General features: G+C 45.2%; 1 protein-coding gene across 1 annotated transcript in view; it reads left to right on the top strand.

Moving 5' to 3' along the window:
• The first annotated feature begins 11,567 nt into the window (after nucleotides 1-11,567).
• Nucleotides 11,568-21,267, top strand: part of MERTK (MER proto-oncogene, tyrosine kinase) — a 129,242-nt gene continuing 119,542 nt past the window's right edge. Inside the window, exon 1 of the mRNA XM_053587095.1 lies at nucleotides 11,568-11,853. Coding sequence (XP_053443070.1) covers nucleotides 11,793-11,853 — 61 coding nt within the window. The 5' untranslated portion in view covers nucleotides 11,568-11,792. The remainder of the gene's footprint in view (nucleotides 11,854-21,267) is intronic.

The raw sequence follows: 21,267 nt of genomic DNA, 5'->3' as shown, positions 1-21,267 counted from the left end.
CAAACCCGGCCCCGGCTGAACTGCAACCAAAAAATAGCTGGGCATTGTAGCGGGCGCCTGTAGTCCCAGCTACTTGGGAGGCTGAGGCAAGAGAATCACTTAAGCCCAGGAGTTGAAGGTTGCTGTGAGCTGTGTGATGCCATGGCACTCTACCGAGGGCCATAAAATGAGACTCTGTCTCTACCAAAAAAAAAAAAATAAGTAAATAAAAAGAAAATATATCTTGCTTTGTAAACTTGTATCTCACTCAGTAAGCCTGTCTTTCCCTTCCTCAATAAACTTCATTTTACAATTTATGTGAATCTTTAAAAACTCTATGCTGGCTGGATGTGGTGGCTTATGCCTGTAATCCCAGCACTTGGGAGGCTAGGCGGGTGGATTGCCTGAGCTCATGAGTTCAGAGTGAGACCCTGTCTCTAAAAAATAGCAGGGCACTGTGGCAGATGCCTATAGTCCCAGCTACTTGGTAGGCCGAGGCAAGAGAATCACTTGAGCCCAAGAGTTTTAGGTTGCTGTGAGCTATGACACCACAGCACGCTCCTGAGGGTGACCAAGTGATACTCTGTCTCAAAAAATAAATAAATAAACAAGCAAATAAATACTCTGTGCTTCTCTACGGAAGCAGAAATTTGGATTTCAAGACCATTGTCTGCCATTTTCCTCCTTTGCCTCCTCAAATTAATTAATTAATTAATTGAATGAGCAAAGATTTAAATAGACACGTTACTGAAGATATACAGGTGGCCAAAAAGCATAAGAAAAGATGATCATGTGCAGTGACTAATGCCTGTAATCTCAGCTATGCAGGAGGCTGATACAGGAGTTACCAAATAGCCTGGCAATTCCACTTGTAGGTATATTTGTATTCCCCAGAGTATTGAAAAGATACTCACACAAGCACTTTCACATGAATGTGTGTAGCTGCATTATCTACCTAAGAAGTAGAAAACAACCCAATGACTGTCACTTAATGAATGGATAAAAAGATTGTGATAATTCAATATGATATATAATAATGGGATATTCAGCTATAAAAGGAAACGAAGCACTAGTAATTCTAGCACTCTGGGAGACGGGGGTGGGTGGATCACCTGAGTTGTGTGGTCCCAGCTACTTGGGAAGCTGAGGCAAGAGAATTGCTTGAGCCCTGGAGTTGGAGGTTGCTGTGCGGGGGCACTCTACCAAGGGCAACAGAGTGGAAAAAAAAAAAAGAAAGAAAAAGGAAAACATGGAAATGAAGTATGTAGACAACATGAGCAAACATGCTAAATGAAAACAGTCAGTCACAACCTGGTAGGAAGGAGGGCAGATTCTTAATGAAGCTGTGTAAAAATGAACAAACAAAACCCTGTGGTTAGGTAGGACAAGGGAACTGGCTAAACACACTTGGTATAATATTTAGCCAATATTGCTATTGTTCCGAATGGTTTTGTAGACAGGGCTAATCACTAGGTCATTAATTATAACATCATTGTTATATGTTTTTCTTTATTTGTTTATAATCAACAATATGATCTTTCATGATATTGCATTTTCTGAATTCCGAGGGATCAATCTGTACCAGATATTATTTAAAGGATGTTTCATTCACGTTTGAACAGGTCTAAAAAATTGGCTGTTAAAGATAAAAAGGCTTTTTAATATGTTCATTCAAAATAGAATATAATTTGGTGGGGGAGAAAAAAAGAGGGGGGATTGCTATGCTTTCACCTGATAGGTACAATGTAAGGGAACACGGCACACCTCCTGGGTGAGGGGCACAACTACAACACGGATCTTACATAACAAATGCAAACATTGTAACCTCATATTAACCTGAAATTTAAAAAAATAAAATAAAGGGCAGCGCCTGTGGCTCAAGGAGTAGGGCGCCGGTCCCATATGCCGGAGGTGACGGGTTCAAACCTAGCCCCGGCCAAAAACCACAAACAAAATAAATAAATAAATAAAATAAAATCCATAATTATATCAAAAGCAGGTTTCTTGGCTCCTGGGTTATACAGCCTACCTTCATGATTTTGTTTCCTTCTAGACCAACGGTTCTCAACCTGTGGGTCGAGACCCCTTTTTAACAGTGAAAATACACTGCAGCATTAGGAAGGTTGAGAACCACTGTTGTAGACTAAAGAATCTCTGTATAGTGCCTCAGTCCTTCGGTGCAGATCTATAGCTGTCTGTGCTGGCAATGTCAGTTTACACCGGGAAGCCCACACCTGTGGTACAGCTCTTTCGATGTTTCTTCCAGAAGACTAGTTACTCTTGGGGTTAATAGCTAGATTCTCCCAATTTTGTTACATGCCCTTTGTTGTAGTTAGTACTTGTCCAAGCAGATTGTGGCTCAAGGTAGGAATACAGCTTTTAAGATTTAATAAGACTTAGGGCGGTGTCTATGGCTCAAGGAGTAGGGCGCCGGTCCCATATGCCAGAGGTGGCGGGTTCAAACCTAGCCCTGGCCAAAATCCAAAAAAAAAAGAAAAAGATTTAATAAGACTTTATTCTTGGGCAGTGCCTATGGCTCAGTGGGTAGGGCACCAGCCCCATATAATGAGGGTGGCGTGTTCAAACCTGGCCCCAGCCAAACTGCAACCAAAAAATAGCTGGGCGTTGTGGCGGGTGCCTGTAGTCCCAGCTACTCAGGAGGCTGAGGCAAGAGAATCGCTTAAGCCCAGGAGTTGGAGGTTGCTGTAAGCTGTGATGCTACGGCACTCTACCCAGGGCAATAAAGTGAGACTCTGTGTCCAAAAAAAAAAAAAAAGACTTTATTCTTGGCAGTGGAGCTCTCCCTCACATCTTGAACAAACTTGTGAATATCTGGGGAACCTCCCTAGTTTCTTTTGGAGAAAAGAGAAAACCATGTTCTCAGAACTCCTTAGATTTTTCACAACGACCTCAGATTCAGAAGCAATCTTTCCCTCCTTCTTTGTTTGATTGTTCTAGTGCCTCCATTCAGTTATCCAAACCGAACGAAACTCTCCTAAAAGTGTCTCCTCTTCTCCACAATATATAAAACCAGATAAAGAGATTTCCTTCAATCTGTGTACACATTTCCCCCCTTATCAAAGGAATCAGAAATGTCTGTGTGTCTACACTCGACATCTTAAATGGCATGTGCAGTGATACCCTTTTGTGACCTATGTATCCCCAAAATTGAGAGACAGGGAGAGATAAAGAAAAAGTTATAGACAAGTCATTGTAAAAGATTAATTACTATATCTTGAGAGGAAGAGAAAAGCTTTTTTTCTTTTAAAATTTTTACATATACAGAAAGAACTGTATCCTTAGGTTTTACAACTTCAGTCATCAGTTCAAAAGAAAGGAAATACAGAACTCAAAAATTCACCAGCCCAGGAGCAACACACACACACACACACACACACACACACACACACACACACACACTGTACTTTTTCTTTTCTTCCTCTTCTCCTACTCCTCCTTCTCCTCCCCTTCCTCCTCCTTTTTTCTTTCCTTTATTTATTTATTTTTTTGACATAATTGCATTCCTCATGGCAAGCAAACGAGACAAATACCATAGACCAGCGGTTCTCAACCTGTGGGTCGCAACTCACAGGAACTGTATTAAAGGGCCGCGGCATTAGGAAAGGTCGAGAACCATTGCCATAGAGCACGCTAGGAAATAACAGAGCACCCAAGAAGATCATTATCAATTGACTTGATAACCAGATGATGCCCAACAAACTACAAGAGCCAGATCTCTAATTGTAGTGTGTTGTTCAGCAAATGGGATCTCTCATAGGTACGGTCTCCATTGCTCCAACAAACTATAAGGACAAGAAATTCATTTTGAAGATGATTTTGGCAAGTAGAATGGAGTCCTTTTGCATGTACCAGCTCAATTCCTCTAGAAGTACAAAGTCAAACCACTTTGAGTACTAGTATTTGGGTCGGGAAGCTAAATGGAGTTGCTTACAAGCCTCAAATGCAATTTTCCAATAAATTATAAATTCAGTTTCCCAGTAAACTACAAAACCTAGACCTCTGGCTGGGCACGGTGGCTCACACGTGTAATCCTAGCACTCTGGGAGACCAAGGCAGGTGGATCACTTGAGCTCAGGAGTTCTGGGCGCCCATAGCTCAGTGGTTAGGGCACTGGCCACATGCTTCGGGGCTGGTGGGTTCAAACCTGGCCCCGGCCTGCTAAACAACAAAAACAAAAAATAGCTGGGTGTAGTGGCGGGCACCTGAAGTCCTAGCTACTAGGGAGGGTGAGGCAAGAGAATCACTTGAGCCCAGGCCACTGTGCTTGAATTAAACCTTTTGAATACACAATCTGACTTTGCCTCCCCCTACCACACACACACAAATGACATGAGAGGTCCTACATGCCTCATCATCACACCACAACAATTTCCAGAACTAGCCACGTGGGCTTCCAGTATATAGTCAAAGCATGCTGAATGAAGTGTCATACTGGAACACTCAGTTCCAAAACAAATTGTAAGTGCCAGACAATGAAACTTCCATTATATTTTTCAGCACAGTGAAAACATATACTCTTATTTTTCTAACAAACTGTAATGCTTAGTTACTTCCATTCCTCATACTTTCCCCAGAATACCAAATGGATTTTCTTTCATGCACGATATAACTTACCCAACAAACTACAAAAGTTCAACAGCTGGCCTTCTGTACCTTGTTCAAAACACTGAGAGGTGTCTTTATTTATTTATTTATTTTTTTTTTTTTGTGGTTTTTTTTTTTGGCCGGGGCTGGGTTTGAACCCGCCACCTCCGGCATATGGGACTGGCGCCCTACTCACTAAGCCACAGGCGCCACCCCTGAGAGGTGTCTTTAAATGACATTATCTCATTTCTAATGGGATGGGAGCTAGATACCTCGATTTTGTGTAAATTGTTAGTGTATTTAATGGTGTCCTAAGGGAGTTCAAGAAACCACAAAAGGAAATACCTTTATTTCACTATTGTGTTCACTGTGCTCACTTTGCAACAACTGTAAAGCTATTGTGCCAGGCATGAGGGCTCATGCCTATAATCTCAGCTACTAAATTGTTAGTGTATTTAATGGATTATGTCCTAAGAGAGTTCAAGAAACCACAAAAGGAAATACCTTTATTTCACTATTGTGTTCATTGTGCTAAATAAAGTCTTGTAACATTTCACTTTGCAACAACTGCAAAAGCTATTGTGCCAGGCATGGGGGCTCATGCCTGTAATCTCAGCTACTCGGAAGGGTGAGGTGGGGATCGTTTGAGCCCAGGAGCTGGAGGTTGCAGTAAGCTATGATGGTGCCACTGCACTCTAGCCTGGGCAAGGGAACTAAGAAAACAAAAAGCTATTGTGCTGTGAGGGTTAATTATAGTAGGCCTGGGATTAGCCTGAGCTGTTTTGCTGAAGTTCCTACACAGCACTGATCCCGATGGAGGGCCTGCACATACTGATTAATGCTTTTTTTTTTTTTTTTGTAGAGACAGAGTCTCACTGTACCGCCTTCGGGTAGAGTGCCGTGGCGTCACACGGCTCACAGCAACCTCTAACTCTTGGGCTTACGCGATTCTCTTGCCTCAGCCTCCCGAGCAGCTGGGACTACAGGCACCCGCCACAACGCCCGGCTATTTTTTTGTTGTTGTTGCAGTTTGGCTGGGGCTGGGTTTGAACCCAACACCCTTGGCTTATGGGGCCGGTACCCTACTCACTGAGCCACAGGCGCCGCCCCTGATTAATGCTTTTTAATTGTGGGTCTGAGGAGGCTTCTAGGATATTTGTATCAGATTGTGAAAATTGCTTACTGAAAACAGTGAGATAGATGATTTACATCTGGTTTCAGTGAGACCCCCACAGTCTCTGCTGTAGAGGCTGACTATGCCTTAAGAATATGCCTATATAGTCAGCAAAATATAAAAATCCCCATCTGAGGCTCCATCTGGGGCTCCCCAGTTCCAAGATGTTCCATGCTCTTGGTTCCTGATCCAAGAGAAAAAGTGCAACCAACCACATTCCTTACAGAAGGGAGCACAAAGTACCCGGCCTCAGGCCTCTCTGGACCCCTTACCACGAATTCCCTTTGACCTAGATACACATTCTTACTTTACTAGTTTTGATATATTGTATACTTCTGTAAAAAACTATAGATGGCAGACCTGATGAGTCTTCTTTAGCAATGGAATCCTGTATAACACTGTATAGTTATATAACTTAGCTTGTGCTTGAGTCATTGTTTCGGTTGGATTATATTATCACCGCAGGGGTATGTATATACCTATACCCTCGGTATATTGTTCACTACATTGAATGGGATCTCTTCCATGCACTATGTTACCCAAGAAACTGCATGATTCTTATATGTCCCTTAAGATTTTTGGCTTTCTGCCGGGCACGGTGGCTCTCGCCTGTAATTCTAGCACTCTGGGAGGCTGAGGCAGGTAGATTGCTTGACCTCAGGAATTCAGACCAGCCTAAGCAAGAGCAAGACCATCTCTACTAAAAGTAGAAAAACTGTCCAGAGTTGGTGACTCGTGCCTATAGTCCCAGCTACTTGGGAAACTGAGGCAAGAGGATCTCTTGAGTCCAAGAGTTGGAGGTTGCTGTGAGCTATGATGGCATGGCACTCTACCCAGGGGTACAAAGTGAGACTCTGTCTCAGATAGAAAAAATAAAAAACAAAGATTTTTGGCTTTCTGAGTTGACTTTCTTATAGGCACCATCCCAGTTCTTCAGCAAACGTCAAGAACTTGGCAATTACACTTCCAATATTTTATGCAACACACCAAATGGAGGAAAAGGAGTCAGGGTTTGGGTGGTACCTGTGGTTCAATGAGTAGGGCGCTGGCCCCATATACTGAGGGTAACAGGTTCAAATCCAGCCCTGGCCAAATTGCAACAACAACAAAAAATAGCCGGGCATTGTGGTGGGCACCTATAGTCCCAGCTACTCAGGAGGCTGAGGCAAGAGAATCACTTGAGCCCAAGAGTTTGAGGGTACTGTGAGCTGTGATGCCAGGGCACTCTACCCAGGGACAAAGTGAGATTCTGAATCAAAAAAGAAAGAAAAAGAAAAATGACCTGGGCATTGTGGTGGGCACCTATAATCCCAGCTACTCAGGAGGCTGAGGCAAGAGAATCACTTGAGCCCAAGAGTTTGAGGTTGCTGTGAGCTGTGATGACGCCATGGCACTCTTCCCAGGGTGACAGAGTGAGACTCTGTCTCAAAAGAAAAAGGAAGTCAGAGCCTTCGAAGCTGTGGTGTTAAAATGTTATTTACATGGTACTGAAATAATGTGAAGGGAGTGGCCATGCAGCAGGTACTTAAATTTTTAAGGAATGAGACAGAGAGAGCCAGAAGTCTGAAGATGATTGCAGCAAGCAGAACTGGCATAGTCTGATGATATAAGACTCAGAGCCAGAGACTTTAGAGAGGAGAGACAGAGAATGGCCTTAAATCAGCAAGGATAACGTCACATCCAGGCTAAGGGACAGGAAGGAATGTGAGTGTGGCAGGCGTGGCTCACCGAGGGAAACCAGGTGCTATAACTGAAGAGCCATGGTATGGATGATGGGCAGATGAGAGTCAAGGCGGACCAGGCCTTGAATGGCACTTGGGTCCAGGGGACAGGGGCTTGGGGGTCCACATGGTGGACTAGAGACAGGAGGGGGGAATCAATTATAGGCCATAATGAGGGACGAGGGCGAAAGGGGTAGAGGGCAGGGGTAGGAGGACAAAGCAAGGTGTGGGTTTAGAGTGGGGTCATTAGGGACTGAGTCTTTCTTTTTTAAACGAGATTAGGTTACATTGTTTGTGTTTGTTAGGTAGACTCCAAGTTGTAGTTGAGCCCTTCACCCAAGAGGTGTGTCAAATACCCTTACATTATGCCTGTGAGATAAGAGCACTCCAATCCCTTCCCTCCTGGGACTGAGCCTTTACACATTCCATGTGTGGTCTGGCATGCTCCACAGGGCCTTCCATTGGAAGTCTCAAGGCCTGTCACAGAGTGAACATGCTCAATGCATAGATTGTGACCACAGTGCCACTTTATTTTGGTTATAGCCTTTCCTCACCTTACAGACAGAATATTCTTCCCTAGCCCCAAATCACTACTGCAGCTGCCTTTGACCTTCCTTCCTTCTTCTCTCTCTCTCTCCCACTCTCCCTCCCTTCCTTTCTTATTTTATTTTATTTTTGTCTCACTATGTCGCCCTTGGTAGAGTGCTGTGACATCATAGCTCACAGCAACCTCAAACTCCTGGGCTTAAGCGATTCTCTTGCCTCAGCCTCCCAGTAGCTGGGACTACAGGCACCCGCCACAATGCCTGGCTATTTTTTTGTTTCAGTTGGCCCCAGCCAGGTTCGAACCCACCAGCCTCGGTATATATGGCTGACACCGTAACCACTGTGCTATGGGTGCTGAGCCTCTTTCTTTTTTTTAGACAATCTCCCTCTGTTGCCCCAGGCTAGAGGGCTGTAGCATCATAGCTCACAGCAACCTCAAATTCTTGGGCTCAGGAGATCCGCTTACCTCAGCCTCCAGAGTAGCTGGGACTATAGGTGCCCACCATCATGCCTGGCTAGTTTTTCTATTTTTAGTAGAGACGGGGTCTTACTCTCAGGCTTATCTCAAACTCCTGAGCTTATGCTATCCTGCCTTGGCCTCCCAGAGTGCTAGGATGACAGGCATGAGCCACTGTGCCTGGCTACATTCCCTCTTTTCCTTAGGTAATAAGCACAGAGCCTTAGCTGGGACAGGAGACACAGTAAGCACTAGAGTATGGGTTCTAGGTGAGTGTTTCTTCATTAAAGGTGCACAAACATATCCTTGGAAATAATTGTATAATGTGAGGTCTGGGATTTTTTGTTATTGTTGTTTATTTTTTTCACATTTCCCTTCACACATTTTGAATAATTGAGCCCTTCAATTGTGGTGTCATGCCTGTAATCCCAGCACTCTGGGAGGCCAAGGCAGGTGGATTGAATGAGCTCACCAGAGGTTAGCCGAATTTTTCTTTAAAAAGCCAGATTAGCTCAGCGCCTGTAGCTCAGCGGCTAGGGCACCAGCCATATATACCAGAGCTAGCAGGTTTGAATCCAGTCCAGGCCTGCCAAACAACAATGAGAACTACACCAAAAAAATAGCCAGGCATTGTGATGGGCACCTGTAATCCCGGCTACTTGGGAGGCTGAGGTCAGAGAATCACTTAAGCCCAAGAATTTGAGGTTGCTGTGAGATGTGATGACACAGCACTCTACCGAGGGCGACATAATAAAACTCTGTCTCAAAAAAAAGTTTAAAGAGCCAGATTATATAGCTTTATGGGCTGCTTAATCTCTGTTACAGCTACTCAGCATGAATGGCTGTGTTCCAATAACACTTAATTTCCAAAAACAGGCCACAGGCCCATCAGCTGTTTGTTGCTGACTCTTCCTTTAGATTACTCTAATTCCCAGCCATTGGAGCCTAAGGCTCCAGGCAAAGATCAAGGAGCAAAGACAAACTGTCTCCCCTGTGCTCTGTCCAAATCTCTGAAACACAGAATTGAGGAATCTAATAAAATGGCTGACATTTTATTCCCACTATGTTTGGGGTGGTACTTTACACAGCAATGGATAGTATCATACGTAGGATAGTATTGTACAAGGCAGACCTCATTAAGAAAGCAAGATCTGAGCAAAGAGGAGAGTCAATTGGGAAGCATATGTTTCAGGAAAGAGCATTTCAGACAGAGGGAACAGTCAGTGCAAAACTCTTACATGCAGAAGTGCCTGGTGTGGGTGAGCAACAGCAAGGAAACTGTAGAGCAGCTCTGCTGAGAAGCCCTGGCAATCTTGCACATCTCTACAGAGGCCATGTTGGCAAGGGATGACCATAATCAAACTCAAGTCTTGTTGGACTGCCCTGTGAGTGAATCCTCCTAGAGCAGGGATGGGTAAGCCTGGTCAGGAGCCCTGGGAGACTGCTGCAAGGCTGTTTCTCCTCATTCTCCAAAGTTGTAGACTGCAGGACTTTCCTTCCTACCATTTCCCGCCCCTGGCCCTCCAAGGACACAGCAGTAGACTCCCGTGACATATCTAAAATTGCTTGGTGGTGGTTTAGAGCTGGCTGCTCAGCAGCAGGGCTGGTGTTATCTGTTTATATTCGGGCACCCTTGTTTGGTGCCATTATGTGGACTAGGGATGCATGGAGCTGACACCATGCTGATTTTGTTTTTGCTCTCAGTGTAAGTAATAACCTGTCTAAATCTATCTGGGCTGGTTGTCCCCTAAATCTATGTGAAGTGATCAGCTAGCCTAGAGGGTTAAAGGACTGCTTGACGAGAGAAAATGAAAGTGGAGTAAGGAGGTGAGGGCAGAGAGGGAACAGAGTCAGGTCACTAGAACCTTGTAGGCCAGGAAGCAGGAGCCACCGAAGAGTTTGGGGAGTTTTGTTTGTTTGTTTGTTTGTTTCCTTACGACAGAGTTTAACTCTATTGCTGAGGCTAGAGTGCCATGGGATCAGCCTAGGTCACAGCAATCTCAAACTCCTGGGTTCAAGTGATCCTCCTGCCACAGCCTCCTGAGTAGCTGGGACTACAGGTGCATGCCCCAACACTTGGTTCATTTTTCTATTTTTAGTAGAGATGGGGTCTCACTGTTGCTGGTCTTGAACTCCTGAGCACTCCTGAGCTCCAGTGAGCCTCCCTATTCATCCTCCCAGAGTGCCAGAATCAAAGGCATGAGCCACTGGGCCCTGATGACTTTGGGGAGTTTTGAGCAGAAGAGTGCTGTGATCTGGCTTATGGTATGTTGTCAAAGCACTACAATATACTTAGAATGAAATACATTCATTCTAAAATGTTTCCTTTAAGAAAGTGTATACACATACGTGTATGTTATTGTTGCCGTCTTTCTAAAAGTGGCTTACATTTCTGTTGTGATTCACTTTCCCTGCTACTGCTCTCTGGGGCCCTCCACACTTCAGGGGTGCATTACTTGCTCTCCCCACTCCTGCAAGAGCGTCACCTCTCTTTGACTTATCACGGGAGCATGGTGAAGAGTTCTTCTAAGAAAACCTCTCACTTGGACAGCTGGGAGGTCCCTAACGCCAGCGCCAGCCTCGCACCTGCGGCGGTTGCAGGAGGCGCTCGCAGGGAGCGGCCTGAGTGCTGCGCTCGGCAGGGAGCGCTGCGCAGCAGCCTTGACCTCCGGGAGCCTTGCTGCCTGGGTTTCGGGGTCCGCCAAGCCTGGATTGCGGGTGCGCCTCTGGACTCAACTTTGGGCTCTAGGGACTGGCTCGTGAGCCCTGCAACTCCTTTCTCATCTTTTCTCCTTCCCCTTTTGCCTCCCATCTACACGTGGGGGACTGCGGGCCGGGCCAGCGTCCAGCGCCCCTTCCCTTCCCCACCTTCGCCACGTTCCTCCCCCTTACGTCTCTCCAACTCCCTTCGGGCTCTTTCAGCCCCCTCCCCTTCCTCTCCACCCTCCTGGTCAGTCCAGCTCCTGCCTGCGGCCCACCCCTCTCCGCCCCACAACCTGTCGAGCCCCCTCCCTTTCCCTGTTAGGCCCCTCCTCTCCTGTCCTCCTCCCGCCCCTTCCCACCCTGACCTGCTGGAGTCCACTGGGACTCTGCCCCCTCCGCGCCCCTCCTCTCCAGTCGGTGTGAGCCTGGGCACGGCCCCCGGTCCGCCCCTTCCAGCTCTCGGCGCCTCCCGCAGGCGGCTCGGCTCCGCCAGCCACTGGGGCCCTTACTGCCCTGGCCGCCGCGACTGTGGCGCCGGGACAGAGCAAGTTCCGGACGTCCCTCTGTCCGTCGATCCGGACAGAATTTCCAGATCCGTGGCTTCGGGATGGGGCCTGCCCCGCTGCCGCTGCTGCTGGGGCTCCTCCTCTCCGCGTTCGGGAGTAAAGGTGAGTGAGCCTGAGTGGGCCAGGCGACCAGGGGCATTGGGGAAGGGAGCGCGCCTGGCCGCGGCAAGTTTGCAAACACCCAGCCCCCCGCGGTGCGCGGGAATCCACCCCTCCGCTGGCCGCTGCCCCTCGCGTGTCCCGCGGGCACCCAGGCTGGAATGTGGGTGCTTGTCCCAGTGCAGCCGGGTAGGGGTGGGTACTGAGGCTCCCCTTCACCGCAGCGGAAGAAATCAAGCTCGGCTGGGTGCGCTGCACGTCCCAAAGTTTTTGGCCGAGAGGAACGTAGGTAGCAGGGCTGGTCTGGAAATGCGGCGAGAACTTTTCTGTAGACAGAGGTGCGTGGTTGGACTTCTCTCAAGCGACAGTTCTGGAGGCTGCAGATCCCATCTACCGAGGGACCCGAGCGGGGCGAACCAACAGGCTGCAGAAGTTGGAGTCGCAATCCGGTGCGGCCATCGAACCAAGACCGGGCGTCCAGCCAGAGGAACTGCTGTCCCGGCTGCTCCCTCTGGGCCCTTACGGGCATTATTGCCATCCCTTTGCAGGGACAGCCTGGAAAGGGGGGAGCATTCTTTTCACCCCTATTGTGGCAGAACAGAACCTCAGCTGCTCAGCAGTGTTTAGATTTGTCTCGACTTGGCCAAATGTGGTTACAGGCATCTTAATGTAAAGTACTGGATTGATAAATGGAGGCAAACTGCATCTACAGCTCGTTCGAGGAAAGGATCCCAGGTTTCAAGTTCGATCACTGATGCACTTCTTGAGGAAGGTGGAAGAAACGTAACCAGGCTTTACCTAAAAGAAAAAGAAAAAAAACAAAACAAACAAAAAAAAGGGATACTTACAAAAATGCTACATAAACACATCACCAGTATTTTCTCTTAGTTAAAAGGATTCTTTTTCCATTCAGTATGTGGATTTTGTCTCTTTTGATCATGAATGTGGTTGACTAGTTTTCATCTGTTATAGTCAAAATTTGGGGGAAAATACCTGGCAAGTTCAGTTTATATTCGGTAACGTACTTAAGTTTTTTCTTTTAGATTTTACTTTGAAAGCTCAATTGCTCAACTGAAACATTCTTAAACAATGTACCCGGTTTTTACATATTAAATTACATAAGCAATTTATGATTTGGGGCAACATAACAATTTGAAACAAACATCAAGCACTCAAACCAAACAAGAAATAAAAGGAGTTCTGTTCTCCACACCACCCCCCAACCAAACCCTCAAAAATTCCTCAGCATTTCTGCCAGAACCCTTTTTCATAATCTGCTGCAAATGTGTTATATTTGGTACGAGTGGGGATTGACCATAAATAGACTTGGAGGTAGTGAGTATGGTGAAAACACTGAGAAAGTAACAGGGGTGATTGATGTTATTTGTGTAGATGAGGGTGTCCAACCTGATCTCTCTGGCCCCGTGCTGATTTTGTGGGGACTTTTTTTTTTGCTTATCTTGGTGTCGGGTATCACAAAAAGTATTCACAGACTTTTTTTTCTTTTTTGCTAATCAGCTTTCCTTAGTGTTTTGGAATTTACTGTGTGACCCAATAGAACCTTATTTTTCCTATGTGTGGCAGGAAAAAAAAAAAGGTTGGACACCCCTGGAAATATTTAAAAATTAAGAGTGTTTTCTTTCAATTTTTAAAAACCTATAGTAAAAAAAAACACATACGTAGCTGACAACCAGCTTTAGTCAGATCATCATAAAAAGCCTTTAAAATTCACCCAGCAGGAAGAATGAAACATTTATTTAGTAATTCTACCTTTTGCTACTGTTTTGAAATTTACCTATGAGATGTCTGACAATGTCACATCTTACCTTGTGAGAAGCTCAAAGAATATTCCAGCACTTGAGAGGCCGAGGTGGGTGGATTGCCTGAGCTCACAGGTTCGAGACCAGCCTGAGCCAGAGCAAGACCCCTGTCTCTAAAAAATAGCTGGGCATTGTGGTGGGCAGCTATAGTCCCAGCTACTAGAGAGGCTGAGGCAAGAGGATTGCTTGAACCCAAGAGTTTGAGGTTGCTGTGAGCTAAGATGGCATGGCACTCTACTAAGGGTGACCAAATGAAACTCTATCTCAGTGGTTCTCAACCTTCCTAATGCCGCAATGTACTTTCTTTGTGAAAAACGGGTTGTGACCCACAGGTTGAGAACCACTGCCTATCTCAAAAAAAAAAAAAAAAAAGGAAAAGAAATAGAAAGAAAGACAAGAAAAGCTCAAAGGATGGGATTGTCATTGGCAGAATCAGAGTGGAAGAAAGAGTGCTGTAGGGAGAGATCAAAACGGAAATCCGACTTCATCTATTTTTAGGATTTTCATATTGCATATTGTGGGTTTGAGTGCTTTGCTGACGTCACAGGAGGGAGGGAGGGAAGGGAGTAGAGAGAGAGAATGAATGAGTGAATAAGAGAGAATGAGAATAAATGTGTTTGTAGACTGTACCCTGTAGAGGAATGAATGGATAAATAATTAAAATTGAAGCATCTTTTTTTTTTTTTTTGTAGAGACAGAGTTTCACTTTATTGCCCTCTGTTAAGTGCCGTGGCATCACACAGCTCACAGCAACCTCCAACTCCTGGGCTTAGGTGATTCTCCTGCCTCAGCCTCCTGAGTAGCTGGGACTACAGGCGCCTGCCACAATGCCTGGCTATTTTTTTGTTGCAGTTTGGCCGGGGCTGGGTTTGAACCCCCCACCCTCGGTATATGGGGCCGGCGCCCTGCTCACTGAGCCACAGGCGCTGCCCTGAAGCATCATTTTAATCCAGAAATCTCCTCCACCCCACCCCCACCCCTGCCCAGCACATGCACAAACACAGAACTAGAACTGCTTTCCGATCTTTCCTTTCTGCTGAGTCTCGGATGGGGGTGCCATTGAGCAAGAAAATGAGGCACATGGTGGCTCTAGAGGATCAGAGAGAGGACCTAGCTGAAGAAATAAAAAAGTAGGTAGAAATGAAGATGTTATGTGGATTTAGCACATGATGAGGCTGTGTGTGCAGCTAAACTCAACCCTTAGAGCAAATTGGGCTTTTAAAATTCTTTAATATTAATATTTCTCTCAAACTGGCACTCTAACATGTATGCCAGTAAATTTTAAACATTTTCTCAAAGAGAATTTTAAGTTGTCCTATTGCTTATGGGAATGTTGCTTTATTACAGTGACCTTGAATGCTGTCTGGAAATAAGCAGTGCGTATTTTAGAAATAAATGCTTTTTATTTTTATTTTTTATTTCAGAGTAATATGAGGGTACGGACGATTAGGTGACAATGTTTGCATTTGTTAGGTAGGGTTGCGGTTGTTGTGGTTGTGCCCCTCACCCAGGAAGAGTGTCATATATTCTTACATTGTGCTCATTAGGTGAGAGCACACCAATTCCTCTCTCCCCCATCCTCCTCTCCTTTCCCCCCAACTTGAATTAAATTGAGTTTTTCTCTTGCATGAGTGTGTATTAGTTCATCTACTGACTTCATATTAGTATTGAATACCTTGGATACTTGATTTCCTTTCTTTTTTTTTAGACAGAGTCTCATTATGTTGCCCTCGGTAAAGTGCTGTGGCATCACAGCTCACAGCAACCTCAAACTCTTGGGCTTAAGCCAGCAGGTCTCAACCTGTGGGTCATAACCCCTTTGTAACTATGAAACTACATCGCGGCATTAGGAAGGTTGAGAACCACTGGCTTAAGCGATTCTCTTGCCTCAGCCTCCCAAGTAGCTGGGACTACAGGCACCTGACACAACGCTCAGCTATTTTTTTTTTTTTTTTTTTGTAGAGACAGAGTCTCACTTTATGGCCCTCGGTAGAGTGCCGTGGCCTCACACAGCTCACAGCAACCTCCAACTCCTGGGCTTAAGCGATTCTCTTGCCTCAGCCTCCCAAGTAGCTGGGACTACAGGCGCCCGCCACAACGCCCGGCTATTTTTTGGTTGCAGTTTGGCCGGGGCCGGGTTTGAACCCGCCACCCTCGGTATATGGGGCCGGCGCCTTACCGACTGAGCCACAGGCGCCGCCCTCAGCTATTTTTTTTGTTGTTGTTGTTGAAGTTGTCATTGTTGTTTGGCAGGCCCAGGCTGGGTTCGAACCCACCAGCCCCGGTACAGGTGGCCAGCACCCTACCCACTGAGCTACAGACGCCAAGCCTGATTTTCCATTCTTGTGAAAGAAAATGTTCTCCAACTCCATCCAGGTTAATACAAAAGTATAAAGTCTCCATCTTTTTTTAATGGCTGAATAGTATTCTGTAGTATACATGTACCACAGTTTATTAATCCATTCACAGGTTGATAGGCATTTGAGTTGATTCCAAGCTTTGGTGGTTGTAAATTGAGCTGCGATAAACAATCTGATGCAGGGCGGCACCTGTGCCTCAAAGGAGTAGGGCGCCGGCCCCATATGGAGGTGGCAGGTTCAAACCCAGCCCTGGCCCAAAACTGCAAAATAAATAAATAAATAAATAAATAAAACAATCTGATGCTAGTGTCCTTAGGACAAAATGATTTCTTTACTTCTTGGTAGATACCTAGTAATGGGATTGCGGACTCAAATGGAAGGTCTATTTTGAATTCTTTGAGGATTCTCCATGCTTCTTTCCAAAGAGGCTGTATAAGTTTTTATATCTAATAAAAAATAATCCCACCAACAGTGTAAAAGTGTTCCCTTCTCTCCACAACCAAGCCAGCATCTGTAGCTTTGGGACTTTGTGATGTGGGCTATTCTGACTGGGGGTAGGTGATATCTCAGAGTGGTTTTGATATGCATTTCTCTGATGATTAGGGATGCCATGCATTTTTTCAAGAGTCTGTTGGCCACTCCTCTGTCTTCTTCAGAGAAGATTCTGTTTATGTCTCTTGCCCAGTGATAGATGGGATTGTTTGCTTTTTTGTTGTTGTTGATTAATTCGAGTTCTCTTTAGATTTCTAGTTATCAACCCATTGTCAGATTCATAACGTGCAAATATCATTTCCCCTTCTGAAGATTGTCTATTTGCTTTAATTATTGTGTCCTTAGCTGTGGAGAAGCTTTCTAGCTTAATTAAGTCCTATTTATTTATTTATTTTTGTTGTTGTTGCGATTACCAATGGAGTCTTCATAAAATCTTTTCCCAGGTTAACATCATCAAGAGTCTTTCCCATGCTTTCTTGTAGGATTTTTATTATTTAGTGTCTAAGATTTAAATCTTTTATCCATTGTGAGTCAATTTTTGTAAGTGGTGAGAGGTGCAGGTCTAGTTTCAGTTGTTTTCATGTGGTTATCCGGTTCTCCCAGCACCATTTGTTAAATAGGAATTCTTTTCCCCAGTGTATGCTTTTGTTTGGTTTATCAAAGATCAGATGGTGTGGCTTGGGCGCCCATAGCTCAATGGTTAGGGCACTGGACACATACACTAGGCCTAGCGGGTTTGAACCCAGCCCCAGCCTGATAAACAACAATGACGATGACAACAACAACAACAAAATAGCTGGGCATTGTGTCAGGCATTGTGTCTGGCACCTGTAGTCCCAGCTACTTGGGAGGCTAAGGCAAAAGATTGCTTAAGGGCCATTCCCAGGCTTAGTGGGTAGGGCGCCAGTTACATACACCGCGAGGCTGGTTGGTTCAAACCCTGCCCACCAGCTAAAACAACAATGACAACTCCAGCAACAACAAAATAATAGTCGGGCGCTGTGGCCAATGCCCGTTGTCCCAGCTACTTGGGAGGCTGAGGCAAGAGAATTGCTTAAGCTTAAGAGTTCGAGGTTGCTGTGAGATGTGACACCACAGCACTCTATCGAGGGCGACATAGTGAGACTCTGTCTCAGAAAAAAGAAAAAAAAAGATCAGATGGTAATAAGAGGCTGGTTTCATCTGTAGGTTTTCAATTATTTTCCATATATCAATTTTTCTGTTTTTGTGCCAATACCATTTTTTGTACTCTTTAGCAGAATCTGCAAAGACTCACAGAGCACCTGGAATATTTTCCTCAAGATCTTAGCATATTGGCTCCTTCTCAATGTTTGGGTTTCAGCTCAGATGTTTTCCTTGAGAGGCCTTCCCTCTCCCCCATAAACAGAATCTCTGGAGCTCCTGTGCCCTTGTTCTTGGGGCTTTGATTGACAGAAAAGAGACTTTTATTTTGCTGTGATGCCGAAGGGATTTCATTACTTGAGAAGTTAGTATGTTAAAAGAAGATAGATTTTTGGACTATGCTAACCCCAAACATGTTTTATATTCTCCTAATTACTCCAACTAGGGGGGAAAAATCAGAAGGTGATTTTTCTTCTTAAGGACACAGTCTTAACAGCTCCTTGCCCAGGAGCAGGTTGCCCAGTGTGCCTGGGCTTTGGTCTGTTGTCACTGGTTTAATCTTTACCCAAAGCACGAGGTTCTGGGTTGGTTTGTGTCTCAGCAGGAGGTTATTATAAACAACTAAAAAGGAAGATTTGCCATCCAGGCATCTAAGGACTAGAATGAAAGCTTCTGGGTGCCTCTGAGAGTGGTAGTTAACACGAAGGACTTCCTTAGTGTTCCTTCCAAAGTTCCTTTTTGGTACAGTGGGACTCTATTTCATTTTTTCTTTTTTCTTATGGGACTCTGTTTCATACAAGGAACTGTTGGGAGAATGAAATGAGCTCATGGCACATACTGAGTGCTCAGGAAACATTAACTATTATTACCAATGATTCCTCTCCATTCTTCCAAACTCAAATTTAGGGGTACTTGTTTTTCTTAGACAAAAGGTGTAGGGGAGAGGGAAATACATCCTAAATTAATACTTAAATATGAAGGCAGAACTGTTGTTCACCCTCCATTGTTCCTAATGCTTTGGTGAAGGAGCCAGGGGTATCCGCACTGTTGTGCTGAAGTCCTTTGCTGCAACTCTAGGATTTTGTTTCCTAGTAGTTCTGCTAGCAACACCCACCCAGGATCAAACAGGTCTTTAGACAAAGCAGTTACTGACTGCTGCTCTCCTCCTCCTCCAATCCTCCCCCCAACCTTCACTGGCAGAGTTCAGACTTGACATAGTTCAGGAATAGCTTCCTGTCATGTGCCTCTCAGGAAGGTATAAAAATGACGTTTCGATTCCTGTTCAACTTTTCCCACATAACTCTACTCCAAAGGGAGTGTGGTTTTTATTTTGGTTTTGTATTTGTTTTGTGTTGGGGATTGTGAGTGTGAACATCCAGATAACTCCTTTTGTTTTCACCAGCTCAGAGTAGATTTTCCAAATGAAATCCTTTTTTTCTTTTTTTTTTTTTTGAGACAGTCTCAAGCTGTCACCCCAGGGTAGAGTGCTGTGGTGTTACAGCTCACAGAAACCTCAAACTCTTGAACTTAAGCAATTCTCTTGCCTCAGCCTCCCAAGTAGCTGGGACTACAGGTGCCCGCCACAACACCCAGCTATTTTTTTGGTTGTAATTGTCATTGTTGTTTGGCGGGCCTGGGCTGGATTTGAAACCGCCAGCTCCAGTGTATGTGGCTGGTGCTCTGGCCTCTGAGTTACAGGCGCCAAGCCCCAAATGAAATCTTTTGGCTACAAAACAAAGAAGATGAGGCTTTGGTTCTTTGCGTAAATTCTGTGTCCATGTGTGAGTCTGTATGTGCACATTATGGGAGATGGAAAGGTCATGAGACCAGGTACACTCTTGGATCCTGACTCTTCCTGCTTGGTGGCAGGGGTGCGCCAAGCCCTCAGGTATCCTGGAGGGAAGCCCCGATTACTGCCTTGTCCTGCTGTGGGCATTGGCTAACCCCTGACCAGAGTTAAACCCCCTCAGCACTGCAGGGTCTTACAAAACTGGGGAAGACCCGGGCCCTCGCTCTTTCAGCTAAAATGCTGAAAGTGCAGCCTGGCGGCAGCAGAGCATTCCATTAGGCCCCATTTGGGGAACACTAATAACTGAGGGCACCTGCCAACCTGGCCCTTTGTCCCTCCAGGCCCTGTCCCTCCCAGAACCATGGCTGTGGAACTGGGGTCAGGGGGAGATTCTTAACTGCAGTGAGAGAGGGCCTAGGTCTTCCCCAGTTTTGTGAGATCCTGCAGTGCTGAATCATTTCCAATCTGTTGGGACCTGTGTCAGGCAGCAGGATCCAGGTACATGGCCTGTGTGTGAAGCCCTCAGTTCTCTGTTTTAAAAGAACGAAAGATAAAACATTCTGAACATTTTTCTGGGAAACCTACACTCAATTCTAAAGTTACCGTATCTTACCTTTCTTGCCTATTTCATCAATTAAATTGATGTAATAGGATTTTCCAGTCTTGGGAATGGCAGGGTGGGAGAAAGGGCAGAGGGGGAGAAGGAAAGGAACACATATTGGCTTTATATTTAGAGCAAGATCACATATGGAAGGTTTTACACCGGAAGCTAGAGGTTCATGCTAGGATAACTCATTTCATTTTCTAAGTTCAATGCATGGATTTTCATGGGAGCACATTTTATGCTTAGGTGTTTCTCCTTGTCCTCAGCCAGTGCCTTCCAGATATTTCTCAGTCCCTTCAAAGCCAGATCTGATAGTCACAGTGTCCTGCCTCACCTCACTCAGGGTGAGGGGTCAATCCTCGGGACTTAGGTCTTAGGTTGGCCTCTAATAAGGCAAATGTTTTCTGACAGACCCCTTTTTTGTGTAATCTGCTTTTTCTCTGGGGGCTCTAGTTACTTCCGATTCAGGAACAGTAAACATCTTAGAATTTGCCTTAGCTGTGGCCTTGCCTTTCATACACAAAGGAAAGCTTGTTTATTTTGGAGAAGGGATCGTTTTGCTAATTTAAGCCTTAAGGCCTTCTTGTTAAAACTACTAATACTAGACTGGCTTCATTATGGTTTCCAAGATGATCATTTTTACAAGTAAGAACAAGCTGTCTCAGTGGAGATGTTAGAATGGAGATTCAAACTTGAAAGTCTTTTTCTGTCACTGCATTACTTAGGGAATTCTCACTGAAGTGATAAATATTCATGTACTCTGAAGTGGTGGCCAGTGTGTGGTGGCTGGTTTTCCACTGGCCACAGTTAATGGCAGGCTGCCTCCTCGCAGGAAGTGAGACCAGCCTTTAAGCCTTTTCACAGTTCTGGCACTTGATTTGAAGATTTGTTGATGAAAACAATATTCTTTGAAAGTTTTAGAGCAGAGAATAAAGGGAAGCTTTTTAGATTTAGCATTAGTTAAAAACATCATCACTTCAGGAGTCCAAAGATGTTAAGTCAGTGGTTCTCAGCCTACCTAATGCCTCCTAATGCTGTGACCCTTTAATACAGTTCCTCGTATTGTGGTGACCCCCAACCATAAAATTATTTTCATTGCTACTTCATAACTGTAATTTTGCTACTGATATGCAGGATGTGTTTTCATTGTTACAAAGGGATGGGGACCCACAGGTTGAGGACCGCTGTGTTAAGTTCTCATCCTAGTTTTTTGATTTTGTATTGTTTGGA

Source organism: Nycticebus coucang, chromosome 4, assembly GCF_027406575.1.
Source record: "Nycticebus coucang isolate mNycCou1 chromosome 4, mNycCou1.pri, whole genome shotgun sequence".
In the NCBI taxonomy this organism is placed as follows: Eukaryota; Metazoa; Chordata; class Mammalia; order Primates; family Lorisidae; genus Nycticebus; species Nycticebus coucang.
The sequence above is the reverse complement of the archived record's forward strand: the minus strand, read 5'-3'. Positions and strand labels throughout refer to the sequence as shown.